General features: G+C 34.3%; 1 protein-coding gene across 1 annotated transcript; it reads right to left on the minus strand.

The window, feature by feature from the left end:
* Window positions 1-6,288: 6,288 nt before the first annotated feature.
* On the minus strand, window positions 6,289-14,189 carry LOC142624230 (la-related protein 1C). The gene is made up of 6 exons (XM_075797763.1): window positions 13,265-14,189; window positions 12,335-12,866; window positions 12,125-12,263; window positions 11,889-11,979; window positions 7,686-7,757; window positions 6,289-7,435 (listed from the first exon to the last, which is right to left on the minus strand). The coding sequence occupies exons 1-6, from the start codon at window positions 13,766-13,768 to the stop codon at window positions 7,139-7,141; spliced, it is 1,635 nt and encodes a 544-aa protein (XP_075653878.1). The 5' UTR covers window positions 13,769-14,189; the 3' UTR covers window positions 6,289-7,138.
* Between the last annotated feature and the right edge of the window lie 1,217 nt (window positions 14,190-15,406).

The following is a 15,406-nucleotide window of genomic DNA, read 5'->3' on the forward strand; positions in this document are numbered from 1 at the left end:
TCTCTCTTTCTTACACGAAGAAAGTTCAACTATAACGCCCTCTCCAACGTGAGAAATGTTACTGTTAGAACAGTTTTAACTTCTCTGTGCACCTAGATTCATTTCCCCTTGCCTTATTCTCGTTAAGAATGGTAAATGTTGTAAATGCTAAATTTTAATATTAAGTTTGTAAAATGTATACTCTATCATAAATTATAAATTCTATTAATTTTGCAATCTATAGCAGCCCATTATAGCAAAGATTGAAAAAAAAAATGATTTGTTTAATGGTAGTTGCTAAGTACAAAAAATATAGTATGAATGATAGTTATTTGAGAACGTAAAGAAAGTATAAAAAAAGAATAAAAAAAAAATTTTAAATGAAGTGGTAAAATAACGAAACTTTTGATGTTGAAAGTATTGTAAAGTAAGATGTTAAAATAAATAAAGTAACTTTTTGAGATGTTAAATTTCTTACCATTCTTAATAAGAATACTCTAAACATCTTTTTTTAATAAAGAGGTCTCAATCAAGTTATAAAACTTTTGGTGACTCTCTTGCTTTTAAGTTACATGTGATTGTCTCCTGCTGATAACATGCCATTTTGAAACAAATTGGGTAAGAATGAATATGTCTAAATAAGAAGAGCCTAACAGTGTTAACCTGCTGTGCTTGACACATCTTTGCTTTGTAGGGTTTGAAATGAGAAGAAAGAAATTTAGAGATGCGATAGCCAATATTAATGGAGTCTACAGACACGTGGATAGCAGACAGCAATGACTGTTTTTGATGTTAACTCTCAGCCTTTCTCTTTCTTACACGAAGAAAGTTTAACTATAGCGCCCCCTACAACGTGAGAAATGTTACTGTTAGAACAGTTTTAACTACTCTGTGCACCTAGATTCATTTCCCCCGGACTTATTCTCGTTAAGAGCAATTATAGCAGTGGAGCTAAATAGTTATATAGTTATTTTAGCTCCACTCAAATACAAAAAATTCTCCTACAGCAATGGAGGTAAAGTAAAAAAATTTAGCTAAAGTGCTACAGTGCTCATGTATTGATACATGAGCACTGTAGCTGAGAGCTATAAAAAAAAAAAATTTTATTCACCTTTCCAATTAAATTGTGGTTGAATATTTTTTGGGTAGTGGGACATATTATTTTATTATAGTAGATATATTATTTTATTGTGATGTTTATATTATTTTATTGTATTGAAAGCTAAAATAGATCTACTGCTGCAGCATATTTTGTAAAATAAGTAAGTAAAATAAATAAAGTAACTTTTTGTGGAGCTAAATTGCTAAAATTTTAACTCCATTGCTGTGGATGCTCTAAGAATGGCAAATGTTATAAATGCTAAATTTTAATATCAAATTTGTAAAAGTTATACTTTATCAAAAATTGTAAATCTTATTAATTTTGCAATTTATAGCAGCCTACTATAGCAAGATTGAAAGAAAAAAAAAATTTGTTTAATGATAGTTGCTGGGTACAAAAAACATGATATGAATGGTAGTTATTTGAGAACAAAAAAAAAAAAAAAAATTAAATAAAGTGGTAAAATAACCGAACCTTTAATGTTAGATGTATTGTAAATTGATATGTTAAAATAAATAAAATAACTTTTTGAGATGCTAAATGTTAAATTTATTACAATTCTTAATGTAAATATATATATTTTTTAATAAAGAGGTATCAATCAAGTTATAAAACTTTTGGGGACTCTCTCTTGCTTTTAAGTTACATGTGATTGTCTCGGCTGATAATATGCCATTTTGAAACAAATTGGGTAAGAATGAATATGTCTAAATAAGAAGAGCCTAGCAGTGTTAACCTGTTGTGCTTGACACATCTTTGCTTTGTAGGGTTTGAAACGAGAAGAAAGAAATTTAGAGATGTGATAGCCAATATTGATGGAGTCTACAGACACGTGGATAGCAGACAGCAATGACTGTTTTTTATGTTAACTCTCAGTCTTTCTCTTTCTCACACGAAGAAAGTCCAACTAGCGCCCTCTCCATCGTGAGAAATGTTACTGTTAGAACAGTTTTAACTACTCTGTGCACCTAGATTCATTTCCCCTTGACTTAAGAGCATTTAATGTAAATGCTATAAATGCTAAATTTTAATGTTAAAAGCATACTCCATCAAAAATGATAAATTCTATTAATTTATAGCAGCTCACTGTAGTAACATTGTAAAAAAAAAATGATTTGTTTAATTATAGTTGTTGGGTACAGAAAAGATGGTATGAATGGTAGTTATTTGAGAACATAAAGAAAAAATAAAGCATCAAAAAAGAATAAAAAAAAGAATATTTAAATGAAGTGGTAAAATAAAAGAATTTTTAATGTTGGGTGTATTGTAAGGTGAAATGTTAAAATAAATAAAGTAACTTTTTGAGATACTAAATGCTAAATTTATTACAATTCTTAATAAGAATGTTCTAAACATTTTTTTTTAAAAGAGGTATCAATCAAGTTATAAAACTTTTTGGTGACTCTCTCTTGCTTTTAAGTTACATGTGATTGTCTCCTGCTGATAATATGCTCCTATAAGTGTCATAAATCATAATGTAATATTTTTGCAGTTAACCTTATTAACAGGGATAATCTGTGTCTGTTTCGTTAAATTTTTTGCATAATGTTTATTAAAATGTAAAATTTTTGGTAATTTATATCTTTAACTTATATGTGTTTCAAAAAGACTAAAAACTAATTTGTTTTGAAAAAGTTAAAAGCTAGATTCTTTGAGAAAAAAAAAATTAAATACAAAAGGCAAAATGTTACAATTTTTCCACAATTTCCAAATCTCACGCTGAATTATTCAATTTCCACAACACAAGTGTATTTCTATGCATCATATTTTACACAGGTGTATTTCTATGCATCATATTTTTAAAAACCTAACTAGTCAAATAATCAATAATGGAATAATTTTTTATTTTGTGATGTAATTATCGTCAATATTCGACTGATGATAGTGTAGGGGGTAAAAGCTCTTGAACAAACGTTTGAGTTTTGTGCCTGATTGGCTAGTATCAATTTGTTTTGATCAGGGCATTTTGGCCCACAAGTCAGTCTGCACTGTAGAGGTCCGAGGAGGAGTACCTCCTTGGACAGACCCGGCAATGACCGTGGGACTTGCTAAATGGGTTAGAGGCAGGATTCTGGAGAAATTGATGAGTAAAAGGGTGATCCAAGCACTCTTTAGAAGCAAAAACGTTTGAGAAATATCTGAGGAAAAAGCTGCTACCACCACATTAAAGGCCCTGCATCTACCTCCCTGGCCGCATTAATGGGAAAATGACCTCTGAACAATAGAATACAGCCTTCCTGTTATTAGTTGAAGACTTCAAGAAGGTGGTGGATAAGACAAGTATCTAAGGGGAAGATTTGTATGACACGTGAATGAACCAGTGAAGAAGAAGAAGTCTATAAGGAGACGAGAGGGGAAAGAGAGGGAGACCGGCTTCTTAGCTAGAAAAGAACTAAGAATTGTAAACTTTGGCATAGAAAGAGAATATTTATACAAATCGTTCTCGGCTTACGTCCGAGGAGGTCTCTTTGTCATACTTGTTTATCATTTGCATAGATTGTGGCACTCTAGCCTATTAATTGAACTTCCAACATCCCAAACCTAGATTTCAAATCCATACTCTACAAATTTCGTTGTATAAGACTCATTGGGTCTGAGCCCAGCACTTATTTTTGGGTCCGAGTACAATTGTGCACTTACAGATAGAATTTGTGATATTATACTTAATTTAACAAATACATAACTACTTTTTAATAACATAAATTAACATAACAAATTTATAATAGCTACATGGAGCTTTGAATAAAATAGTCATCCCACAAAAATATTCCCAAAAAAGCTAAAGCAAAATCCAGCCAACATTCTTTACAAAATTAAGAAATCTTTGGTTTCGTTTGGTACACTCATTCAAATACATGTTTTCAGTTTTAAATAACATTACACATACTTTTACACATTTTTTCACCTACACATATTTTTGAATACCTTTTAAATTTAGAAGTGCATCAGTGCATGTACCATATACCCTCAATCTCTCAATAACCCATCTTGATCATGATGGAGGAAATTTTACGAGTGCAGGAGAAGCATGTCCAAGAGTCAAGCCAAGAATGTCAAATCGAAAGTAGGTCATTGTCAAAAAAAAAAAAAATCGAAAGTAGGTCTAACCCTATGCATTTTTTGTTAAAGTTCTATCATTCTATCTTTAACCATCTACAGTTTCCTCCCCTACCTTGATTTTTGGAATTTTTCAGTTGTCCTCTGACCCAGTGAGTAGTTAATTCTCGTTTTGCAGACTTCTTGATATTGTTTTTATTTATTTACTTATTTGTATTGAAAATAAGACAAAGACAATATTATCAAGTTCCATTCTATTTTTTATTATTAATGTTTGTATTTGAAAAAAAAAATATCGGTTGGATTGGGCTGATCCGACCCTTTAAAGACCAGGTAAGAGTCATAGGTTTTACAACTTGTTTAAAACAACTCATCCTGATCCAATTTGATCTGATTTGAATCCACTCAGATTAAACCTAAACCCAGTCAATCCAACTTATTTGCCCGGTCTAGTTAAAGGGCCTATACAATGTGCCTAATTCTGTTGCACTTGGGATGATGAGAAGGGCATTTGAAAGAAGGGTAGTCGGGTGCAAGAATGCAAAAATGAAAGGATGAGCCCGTTTGGTACACAAGTTTAAACACATGTTTTCAGTTTTTAAATAACATTACACGTATTTTCATACATTTTATTACCCATACGTATTTCTAAAAAAACTGAAAACTGTTATTTAAACACACGTAACAAACGAGCAGAAATTATCAAAAGTCGAGATTTCTAATTTTGAGAAAGTATCAGATGAAAAGAGAGGAAGAGGGGGAAAAACCGTACCCTATGTGTAAGGCTCCTGGAGAGTTTTGATTCCTAGATTTGAACTTGCAACATATTACTTAGACATGGAATACTTGGTATCAAACCAAGGTCTGGCCACTAGAGATAGGAAGAACAAAAAGGTAAAAAAATTGAAATTTGGAAAAAAAAATTCGATATTTTCTTTAAAACAACTTTTTAAAAAAATCATGCAAGATGTTAGTAAGCACTATTTTTCCAACCCAGCTAACTAAAGTATCAAACCTAAAGACTAAAAATTTCAAATTAGAATCTCAATAAGTCGAGTAAATATTAAAATATTGTCAAGGTATAGTCACATGATACCAAAATTATTATGTTATGGTTAAAAAAAAAAACCATAAGATTTTGTTCTGGTTAATTAACGGGTACAAACAAACTCTACTCCACCTCAACCTAAATTGTGATCCATTTTGCTATTTCAATCTATTCATTCTAAATTCCAGTTGGTGTGGTGATTTCAATGAACAATTTTTTTTTCTTGTCATTTTTCTCTTTCTTAACATATGTTATTTGATTTTCCGTGTTTGATTTTATCTAATTGCCATAACAAATTTGAGCAACTTGATATATTGATTGATTTATCATGATTTCTTTTTCTTGATTTGATACTTGAAATATTTTCTTAATAGGCTAAGTTATTGATTTATCTTAAATTAATTCCTTCTTATGTATCACTAAAAAAGTACACCAGAATTGTCTAATACCTATATATTTTGTTCCAATAGACAACCCAAAAAAGGCTAGACCAAAATTTACAACTTTGTGTAGTGCTCCTTACCAATAAAAGCAAACCACCTATTAAAAATTTCTTTTTCATTTGCCTTTAAAATTATGTCATACTTTTATATATTTAGAGATTTACGTCAGCTATATTCCTGAAGTATTTAATGTAATAATTTTCCCGATAAGTCAGCTTGAAATTGGCCTCCAGTTAGATGGGTATGAATATGATTTGCATCTTGCCCTTTAATCTATATGACCATAATCGAAGTCAGGAAGTGCCTTCAAATCAAACCGGAGCTTTAAAATTTAATTGGCTATAGGATCACAGTGACCTGTTTTCCCCCACAACTTTCAAGCATTGTGGATATCATTTCTTCTTGACTCTGTACAGTGTATGCTCGGGAAAGACTAGACATTCACAGTAATTCCGACAGAGTGTGCGTTTAGTATGACCAACTGATTATTACCCTTGACATTAATGAATGCAAAGCTAATTTCATACGCAAGCTTTGCCAAGAAAACCAAATTCAGCCAAGATCCAATAAACCTCACACTTTAATTTCCGCATGCTAACATAGCAATACTAGTTATTTAGAAAACAGGAAAAGGAAAAGAAACGAGACAAAAGAGAGAATTAAGGAACAAGAAAGTTCCACTTGCAGGTAAGTTTCACAAGCTCCAAATTTCAAAGTTTCATGAATACCAATCACAGCCAGTCCTAACCTGGATAATGCAAAGGTTTGTCCTCAGGGACCATTTTATGCAGTAAATTCTTCAAAGGGTTTGAAGAAATAAGGTATACATATCAATGTAATTCTAAATATAGTATATGTGACAAAAGGGAAGTCCAAAAAAAAAAAAAAAAAAGACAACCGGATCAAGAATAAAATGATAATGATTGTAGCAAGAGCTGCAGCTTCCAGCAAGAGCCACCCTCCTCTCGTCCCCTCATAGTAGGCAGACATGAATCCACCAAACACACTTCCATCACTCTCAGAATTTATGTATACCTCCTGAAAGTGGAGGTGATCTGACCCCAAAGATTCAAAAAACCAGCTCAGGGGCAGCAAGGGAAATGAAATCAAAATTTCCCCATTGGAAAACACTGATCATGCCACCATTTAAAAAAAAAAAAGTTAAAATGCATAACCCCCACAAAAACCATACATGCATTCCCAATAAACCCATGCTACTAGCTCGATTCATATAAATGTTCTTTTTTTTTTTTTTGGTTTCTGTTTCCTGCTTTAATCTTTCTGTTCTATAATAGGTTCTCTTTTTTTTTCCCCCTTGTAAATAATGACTTTCCATGTGCTCACAAGAAATCATGTTTAATCGTGCCATGGCAAGATCACTATCTTCAAGAACATGCTAGATATTCACCATCGTCATCAAGTCACTCCCTCCCCCTATTTTCTTCGGAAATTAGCTCTTGAATAGAAAATGTGCAAAACTGCACATCTCTCTTTATCTTGATTACTTGCTCAATTAGAGTGATCTGAACCGGCTTGGTTACCGACCTGATCTGTTCCGTCCCTACCAGAAAGCTGTGACTGGCTGCTCAAGTCTCCAGATGACAGTCCACTATGGAATCCCTCAGCACCAACATCTGCTTGAGCCCTTGCACTGTTGTGCTTAGTAGTATTCTCCTCCAGTGTCATGCTTTCGACATAACCAGCCAGGACATCATTTCCCAGGGTCTGATGGCCTGAAACATTAGGACGCTGAACTGGTGGCATTATCCATCTCATCCAATCGCCGCGCCTTCTTACTTTGTCGCCCTACAAGATAAAGGCAAAGATATTGAAATTAGAGAAGCCACAATAACATTATAGAAAAGGGGTGAAACCTAGGTACAATTCTTCGGGTCTTCTACCTTGAGTTCTTCAATTAAATTCAACCATGTAGTCCTGGAGGTTGCAACTATACACAAGTACATTGGCAAATAAGCCACATGGTTGAATTTAATTGGGAACCTAAGGTACAGCATCTAAGGAACTATTACCTAAGTCTGATTTTTTAGAAATATACCTGTATTTCCAAAACACTTGAAGTCCGCACAGCGTCCAATATAAGCTGGATATTATCTGTCAAGAGCATAACCTGAGAAGGAAGCCATAGAAAAATGTCAAATTTTCGCATCAATATATATATATATATATATATATATATATATATATATATATTTTTTTTTTTGGGGGGTGGGGAGGGGGGGGGGGAAGGAGATTTGGCACTAGAGCAGTATTAGGACTTGCACATCCAATCTATAAGTTTTTTTTTTTTTTCTTTGGCTTGGAAAAGGGAAAAATACCAAAATTCATACTGTATCCCAAATACAAAAACAGAAACAATAAATCTAAAGAATAGGACAGCACAAAGAAAACAATTGTCAGATTCTAAATAATGTAAACATGTGCAATCACCTATCATTAGAACCAAAAACCAGCAGCGACTCATAAGATGTGCAGAGATACAAAAATAACAAAATACTCCATGTACCTATCCATCTGTCTGTTTATCATATATCAGAAATTAGTATTGTAAAGGCAGTGCACGGGAAAAGATGCCTACAACCAAACTTGGAAACCAGGAGAATCAGATGAACCGTCCTGTATACAGTCCAACTTTATCATCAACATGGCTTACATTCACATCAATAGTTCAAAAACTTAGATCCTATCATTGCAATCCCAATGAAGGGTCCCATGAAGGTATCTCTTTAATCATATAGATACTTCAATGATATTACCATCCACAAACACGAACCTTGCACTTCAATGAATGTCTCGATTAAGGGAGATTAATAGAGCATAATACAAGGTAAGTTCATCCTTTGGTAAAAAAATAAAAATAAATGTAAACCTTAAAAGATTGGCCAACAACTTTTTGCTTAGTTTTGCTGGTCAACATAAAATTTGAAATTAAAAATAAAGAAGAGAAGCAACACCATGGACCAGCAATGCAAAGGACACTTTAAACAAACTTATTTGAGTGAAAATGGCAAAAATCCATATTTTAATTTGCAATCAAGCCCCATTCAATTTCCGAACAAATAACAGTGTCGTCAACTTATGAGCAACTAAAACAGAGAACTATCTTCTAGTGAATAAAGCAATGGTAGTTCAATGCAAAATCCTGGGTTACACAAAGTGTAATCTAAGGCGTCTGCAATTCAAGAGGCAATTCATCATAATATCATTGTTGCCATCCACAATTCTGAAACTAAAGAAAGCTACTGCGACAAAGGCAGCACCACATGCCAGATATTGGACTCCAGACCACTACATTATAGGAGAGAACACAGTATGGTTTGGAAACTAGAAGTCTATGATGGCTTAGGTGTTCACACTCAGCCCTACAAAATCACCTACATAAGAACTCTAGGTGAGGATAGAGCGCTGACAGAGACTTTAGTGGCATAAAAGCTCAATGTATGACTATCAACCTAACTTTTGTTCCAAGGTGCCTCAATGCTGATCTTAGCAAAATAGCCAACCTTACGACACACTGTGTTTGGTCCCTCTAATCTACCTTACAAAGGACTATTCTTCACTGCCAAATCATTTTGGGAGCCTCAGGTCTCATTGAACTTCTTGAATTATGTGTCACTAAATAGAAATCCATTATACCCAGTCAATCAATGTTTGCATGGCTCATGTCTCTCTTTAACTAGCCCATAATATATGCTTTTATGTTTTTAAGTAAAGAGCACCTTTATACACAGAGACTCACAAAAATACTCTTTTTTCCCTTCTTATTTTATATTGCAGGATTTATACTTTTTAAGAAATTACATAAGCATCCATGTCAATAAGGAAGCCATCAAACTAACTTAAAAACTTATCTTCCATAGTTTTGGTGAGTTTGTTTAGCACCCAATAAAGATTTTAATCACAGAAATAAAAATTTCAAAAAACTGCAAACCCACACACAGATTTTATTTCATTTAAAAAAAAAATTATAAATAAATAACAAACTCAGAGATTTATTAAGAAATCAGAATCCAGAAATAAGAAATAATAAGACCTTACATCAACATAAATGAAGTCAATTCATTTACGTTGTGGGATACAAGTGTAGGTATCTCAGATAAGGTTGAATTTGGGCTAGGATTTCTAAAATTAGGAGTATAGTTAAAACTGGGAGTTAATTGGATGGTGATGATGTCGTTGCAATTTTTGACTGGGATTTGGGGTGTGGCAATTGTTTGCAAGGGTTTTGGTTAGTTGTGGGTGATCATGGTCTTGATTCTTGTGGTTGGTCTTCTGGTGAGAGCTATAGGAACCATGAGTGGAAAGCATTTTGAAGGATAAGTATATTTCTTTCTTTTCTTTTTTATCTTTTTTTATAATTAAATAGTTGGGGTGGGGGAAGTTTGAATCTCGGACGTCTCCGTTGAAAATACCAAGAGGCACCAGTTAAGCTACAATGCTCTGGGCAAGATAACTATAGATCTTTACATGCTAATTCAACTGTATGAGACTAGAAAGTGAAAGAACCATAATCCTAAACACTAAAAAGTTGGTGCATTACAAAATCAAACCTGTGATCTGCCCACATCAATTTGCCTCCATCATCTAAATATATTCCCTATTTATATACATTTTTGTATTAGAGGAGGCAACACAGATTATACATGGCAAAAGGGAGCAGTTGAACATAAAAGGCGGACGAATTATGCAAAAACCTACAAGCTCTCCAGGCTGTCATTTGATCGTCAAATACTAAACAAATATAAAGAGGCCAGCCAAGCTTCATAATATCAACCGTAGGAAATCTAGAAAAAAAGAAGCACACAACACTTGGGCAGATGATGCACATAACTAATGAAAGATTGACTATTTTTTTTTTTTTTGATAAGCACAACTGCAGCATTAAGAGGAGATGAGGACACGATTATATTAGTAAATATTGTCAATGATGGTCTGTGCATTTGCAGCAAAGACAAGAAACTTCGCCATTAAGTAGAAGTAGTGGACAGAAGGAAAAACAGAAGAGGGTTAAGAAACCTTGCCTAAAGTATCATGGGTTATTAGGCCCTTGCTTAAGTTCAACAGTGATGAAGGATTTATTATTAATTCTAAGTAGTTGAGCTAGCACATGAGGCTTTGACTTGTTGAACAAAAAAGAGTTAAATAAAAATACTTCTGTATAACGTATAAACATTCTTAGCCCATTAAACTCGAAAGAAGCATATCTTGAATTCATATAAAATACAAGACTCCACACATCAGTAATACTTTTGTCAAACAACATATACAAAGAAATAATACACACAGGACCATGAAATAATTTTTCAAGGAAAAACTAACTTCAGACTAAAGAAAATGAAAGCAGTAGCACAGAATGATTATTCTAAAACAACATTACATAAGCCAGGGCTCTTCTTGTCACGTTTCAAGCATTTACCAAATACCTTACAATAGCTATTTATCCAAAAGTGAATGTCGAATCTTTTTTTTTTTTTTTTAACAAGTAATAAACTTCATTGATAGAAAAAACAGTACAAAAGCCAAAGCACACAGGGCGTGTACTAAGGTAGGCAAAAGAACAGACAAAAGTAAATGCTGAATCTTGATTGCAAAATCTTTTAGATTCACATTTATATCACAATCATCACAGGATAAAAGCTATAGACAATTTTCTACAAATAGAGCATCAACAAAAAGAGCTATTACAGTCCAGAATAAATTTTGTGAGAGCTCAAATTTTTTTAGCTCTCCAAAATGAGGGCTAACGTTGCCTACATTCCACCTCTCCCAGACCTCGAAAAAACAAAAGCTTTGGGTACGACCATTTTTTACAATCTGAAGTACAATGATGCTAAATATGTTAAAATCAAAACAGATTACACAAATAAGAAAGCACAGTTCTAAGTGCATTCTTTATTTATTCATTATGCTGTCAATTGCAACCAATGAACTCTAGCTCCAATGGCAGGTCCTCCCCTTGTAAGAACAAGATAGAGGGTGAGGTCATTGGTTCAAGATCCACTGGGTGCATATAATAACCAATAAAATATAATTACGTTGTCAATTGGCATTAGTTGTACCATTAGATGATAGCTCATATATCACCAAGAACTTAAAGAACTGTTAACTTGCAAGTCCAATCAACATAAATTGAAAAAGCTTAACATATAAGAAGCTGATTATAAACAATTAGCTATAAATGCAGAACATTAGATCGCTAACACATAAGCAAAAACCATTCAAATATCCCCAAACGACTCACTTTGTTGAAGCCAGCTATCAATTTAATAGGAACCCAGCCCTGGTCATCCATGTTCTGCCTCAAGTATGTATCTTTAATTAAATTCTCATTACTGCAATAATAGAAAATGAAGTACAATCGCGATTAACATTCCAAAATATTTAAATAAGCTAATGATGGTGATAATAACTAAACAAAAACAAACAAACAAAAAATAACTAATTACATTTCCTACTAGCCAAAAAGCAAAAAGATACCTGAAATAATAATCTATCTGATTAACTATCTTAGCATGCAACTGAGGATCTGGTGGAGGGAAAAAAACTGCAGGAGGTGGTATTGGTGCAACAATAGGCATACCTCTGAGTGAATCAACATATACCATGGGAGCCAGTTCTGAAAATAGATAGACTCAGAGCAAGCCCACACACTAAAAAGCCCAAAACTATAATATTAAAACAGCTTACCAGGGAAACTGATAGGACTTCCAAACCTCACAGGTGAGGGAATAAATGGCGTAGAACTTGGTGGTGGTGGTGGTGGGGGTGGTCTTATAAATCGAGGCACAACTCTCTGAGGCTGCATGTGGTTGTCTCTACCAGGGAAATTTCGATGAGCATTCCAATCTTGATTTCCACGTTCTTGATCGCGCCTGTTTCCGTAGCCGTGATGGTGAGAACCATCTCCACGCGGATGTGAACCACCATTGCGGCCCCTAAATGAGTTACTACGTTGCGGAGGATGATCATTACCACCATGGGATTGTGATGAAAATCCACTCCTATGCGTATGGTCCTTAGGCGAAGGGGTATTTGGAGCCATTTCAACAACTGGAACTGGTGCCAATTGCTGCGGAGGAAGGCCACCATTAGAGGATGTGCTTGGATTATTACGCGGCTTCATTGATCTCTGGCGTGCGAGTACATGGTTCGGTGTTGAACTAGGATTCACATTATTACTCACTTGTTTCTGTGCAGATGAAGATGTCGCTCCAGTCCCCTATAGTATACACATTGTATAATCTGAATGTATGTGTTGCAGCTAGAAACAAGCTCATTAACCCATTAAAAAAAAATACATAAATAACTCAGTATGACAGTTCTACCATTAACAAACCAATACAAAAATAAATCAATTTCAGTCTAAACACCATTTTATCTTCTAGCTTCCAGATATAGGTAACTAAACTAAACTAGAAATCTATGTTAATCTCACAAGAACTAAGCTTGGACGATCTAGCTAGCATCACCAAGATTACATTTTTTTTAATACATACATACATACACAAAATATTCGCTATCGGTATATTCAATTTCCTACATTTTCTGAGCAACCAAACGTTCTCCAATCCACAATGTAGGAAAAAATAACAGCTCGCAATGATTAAAGAAGCAAACCTGAGAAGCGGGTGAAGATGATCCATCCGATGAGGGTTTGATTGAATCGGAAGGCGATTTGGCCGGAGCCCGAGTGGACTCAGATAAAGCTGGCCAAGAAACCGCACCCATGACCTGCCCAACCTCCGCGACAGCTCCATTCGAAGGCTTGTTCCAGGCTGGCCTCTTTCCTCCATTGCCATTCTCCGAGCTCTCCGCGATCGATTCCTCCACGGCCAAGGTCGGAGACGGCGGAGCAGCGGCGAGAGCCGAGGGCGCAGCTGCCTCAATCGCAGCCGCGGGCGTCGGCGGCGATGTATTCACGGCCGGAGAGGAAGCAGCAGCAGCAGCGATCATCGGCTCGGATTCTCCGCGGACAATTTGCGTCCACGGCGGCTGCGACGACGGCGATGATGACGACGACGACGGCGACGAAACCGCCTTCGCGGCGCGTCGCGATTGAGGACTACCGATGGTGTCCCCGGATTGACGAGGCGAATTGCTGTTGTTGTTGTTGGCAGCCATTGACGACGATGATGATCAAAATGGGACTGAAAAACTAGGGTTTTTAGAGTTTATAGAGACGAGTCGACGAGTTTGATCGACCTGGATTGCGAGGGTAAAAAAGGTAACAAATTTTCAGTTATAAAAAAAAAAAAATCCGATAGTTTTTAGAGAGAGAGAGTGAGAAAAAAAAAATTTGATTCGAATTTTCAGTAATGCGAGGATGATTCCAAAGATTTTCAGCGATCGATCGCAGAGAGAAGAAGAGAGCGAGAGCGAGAGCGAGAGCGAGCGCGAGCGCGAGACAATGGAGAAGAGCGGTGGCTCAAATTCTCTCTCTCTAAAAAGTTCTTCTCTCTCTCTCTCTCTCTCTTACTATTTTTCTTTCTTTTTCTTTTTTTCTCTTTAAAGTTTGGTTGCTTTGCTCTTGGAAATTCTTGAGAGTGCTGTGTGCTTGGTGCACCTCCTCCTCTCAGGTTTTTTAGTTATTCGCGCAATTACCGATATGCCCCTGAGTGTTTTTTTACGGAAATGCCCTCGCGAGCTTGGTGAATTTTGGTACTACACTGTGGGTTTTGATTGGACCGTGCGGTTAGGGTTATGCGTTACTTTCTTCTGTGGCCACAACAACCAACTCCCTTTTTCTTTTCTTACACTTCCACGTGTGTATATAAAATTGGAATTTATTATTGTATCCCTCAGAGCATTTTTTTAATAAAAAATGGAATAGTAAGGTTTGGTTTGGTATGTATGTTTAAATAACAGCTATTAATTTTTAAAAAAAATACGTATAGGTAAAAAATATGTAAAAATACTTGTAATGTTGTTTAAAAACTAAAAACATGTGTTTAAATTTTAAACATATGTACCAAACATGCCCTAATTAACTGTTTTGACAATTTCTTCAATTCTTCGTAAAAAATTTTCTAAAATAGATGATTAATGTGTACTCTTAATTGGAACCATATAAAATATATTGTTACCATGTAAAGTCTTGACAAATTGAGTTTTTTTTTTTTTTTTTTTTCTTGGGGGGATAGGAATTGAGATTTTAGTTTTTTTTTTATGGCGGTTGATGGTGATAACGAAATTAATTACTTTTTTAATGAAAAGTAATAAATAAAAAATAAATATTTTTTACTATTTTTAAATATTTATTTTCTTTGTTCGTAACTGCGTCAGCATTGTCTTAATAGAATATATATTAATTTGTATTCTCTTTCTTTGACCGTGCTATAATTAATGTGTGGAAAAATCGGTATTTTTGAAAATGAAGTCTTTGAAAGGTATAAATATTGTAATTAATATATGAAAATAGTGGTTAGTATATAAAACCATAATACCTATGCTTTAAGACAAAGTGCATATATTAATAAACCATTTTTGAAATTTTTTTATATGAAAAAATAAAAAAATGATTAACTGTTTTTACAACTTTTTAAATTTTCAGTAAAATTTTATTCTAAAATATATGATTAGCTAGACCTATACTAAAAAGCTCTTTCTTTTTTCTTTTCTTTTTTTTCTTTTTTCGCTAAATAAAAATATGATTTCTGATGTTGGACTTATCGAACTCATGTCCGGATCATTTTCCTTAATGTTTTTACTTTGTAGTTTTTTTTAGAAGATTCTTTCTTTGTAGTTCCTACTAACATAGGG

This window comes from Castanea sativa, chromosome 2 (assembly GCF_040712315.1).
Source record: "Castanea sativa cultivar Marrone di Chiusa Pesio chromosome 2, ASM4071231v1".
Taxonomy (NCBI): Eukaryota; Viridiplantae; Streptophyta; class Magnoliopsida; order Fagales; family Fagaceae; genus Castanea; species Castanea sativa.

Coding starts and splice junctions, on each gene's coding strand:
- LOC142624230 (XM_075797763.1), bottom strand. CDS start 13,768: ATGGCTGCCAACAACAACAACAGCAATTCGCCTCGTCAATCCGGGGAC. Junction 12,867..13,264: donor CATCTTCACCCGCTTCTCAG/GTTTGCTTCTTT, acceptor TGTATACTATAG/GGGACTGGAGCGACATCTTC. Junction 12,264..12,334: donor AAGTCCTATCAGTTTCCCTG/GTAAGCTGTTTT, acceptor ATCTATTTTCAG/AACTGGCTCCCATGGTATAT.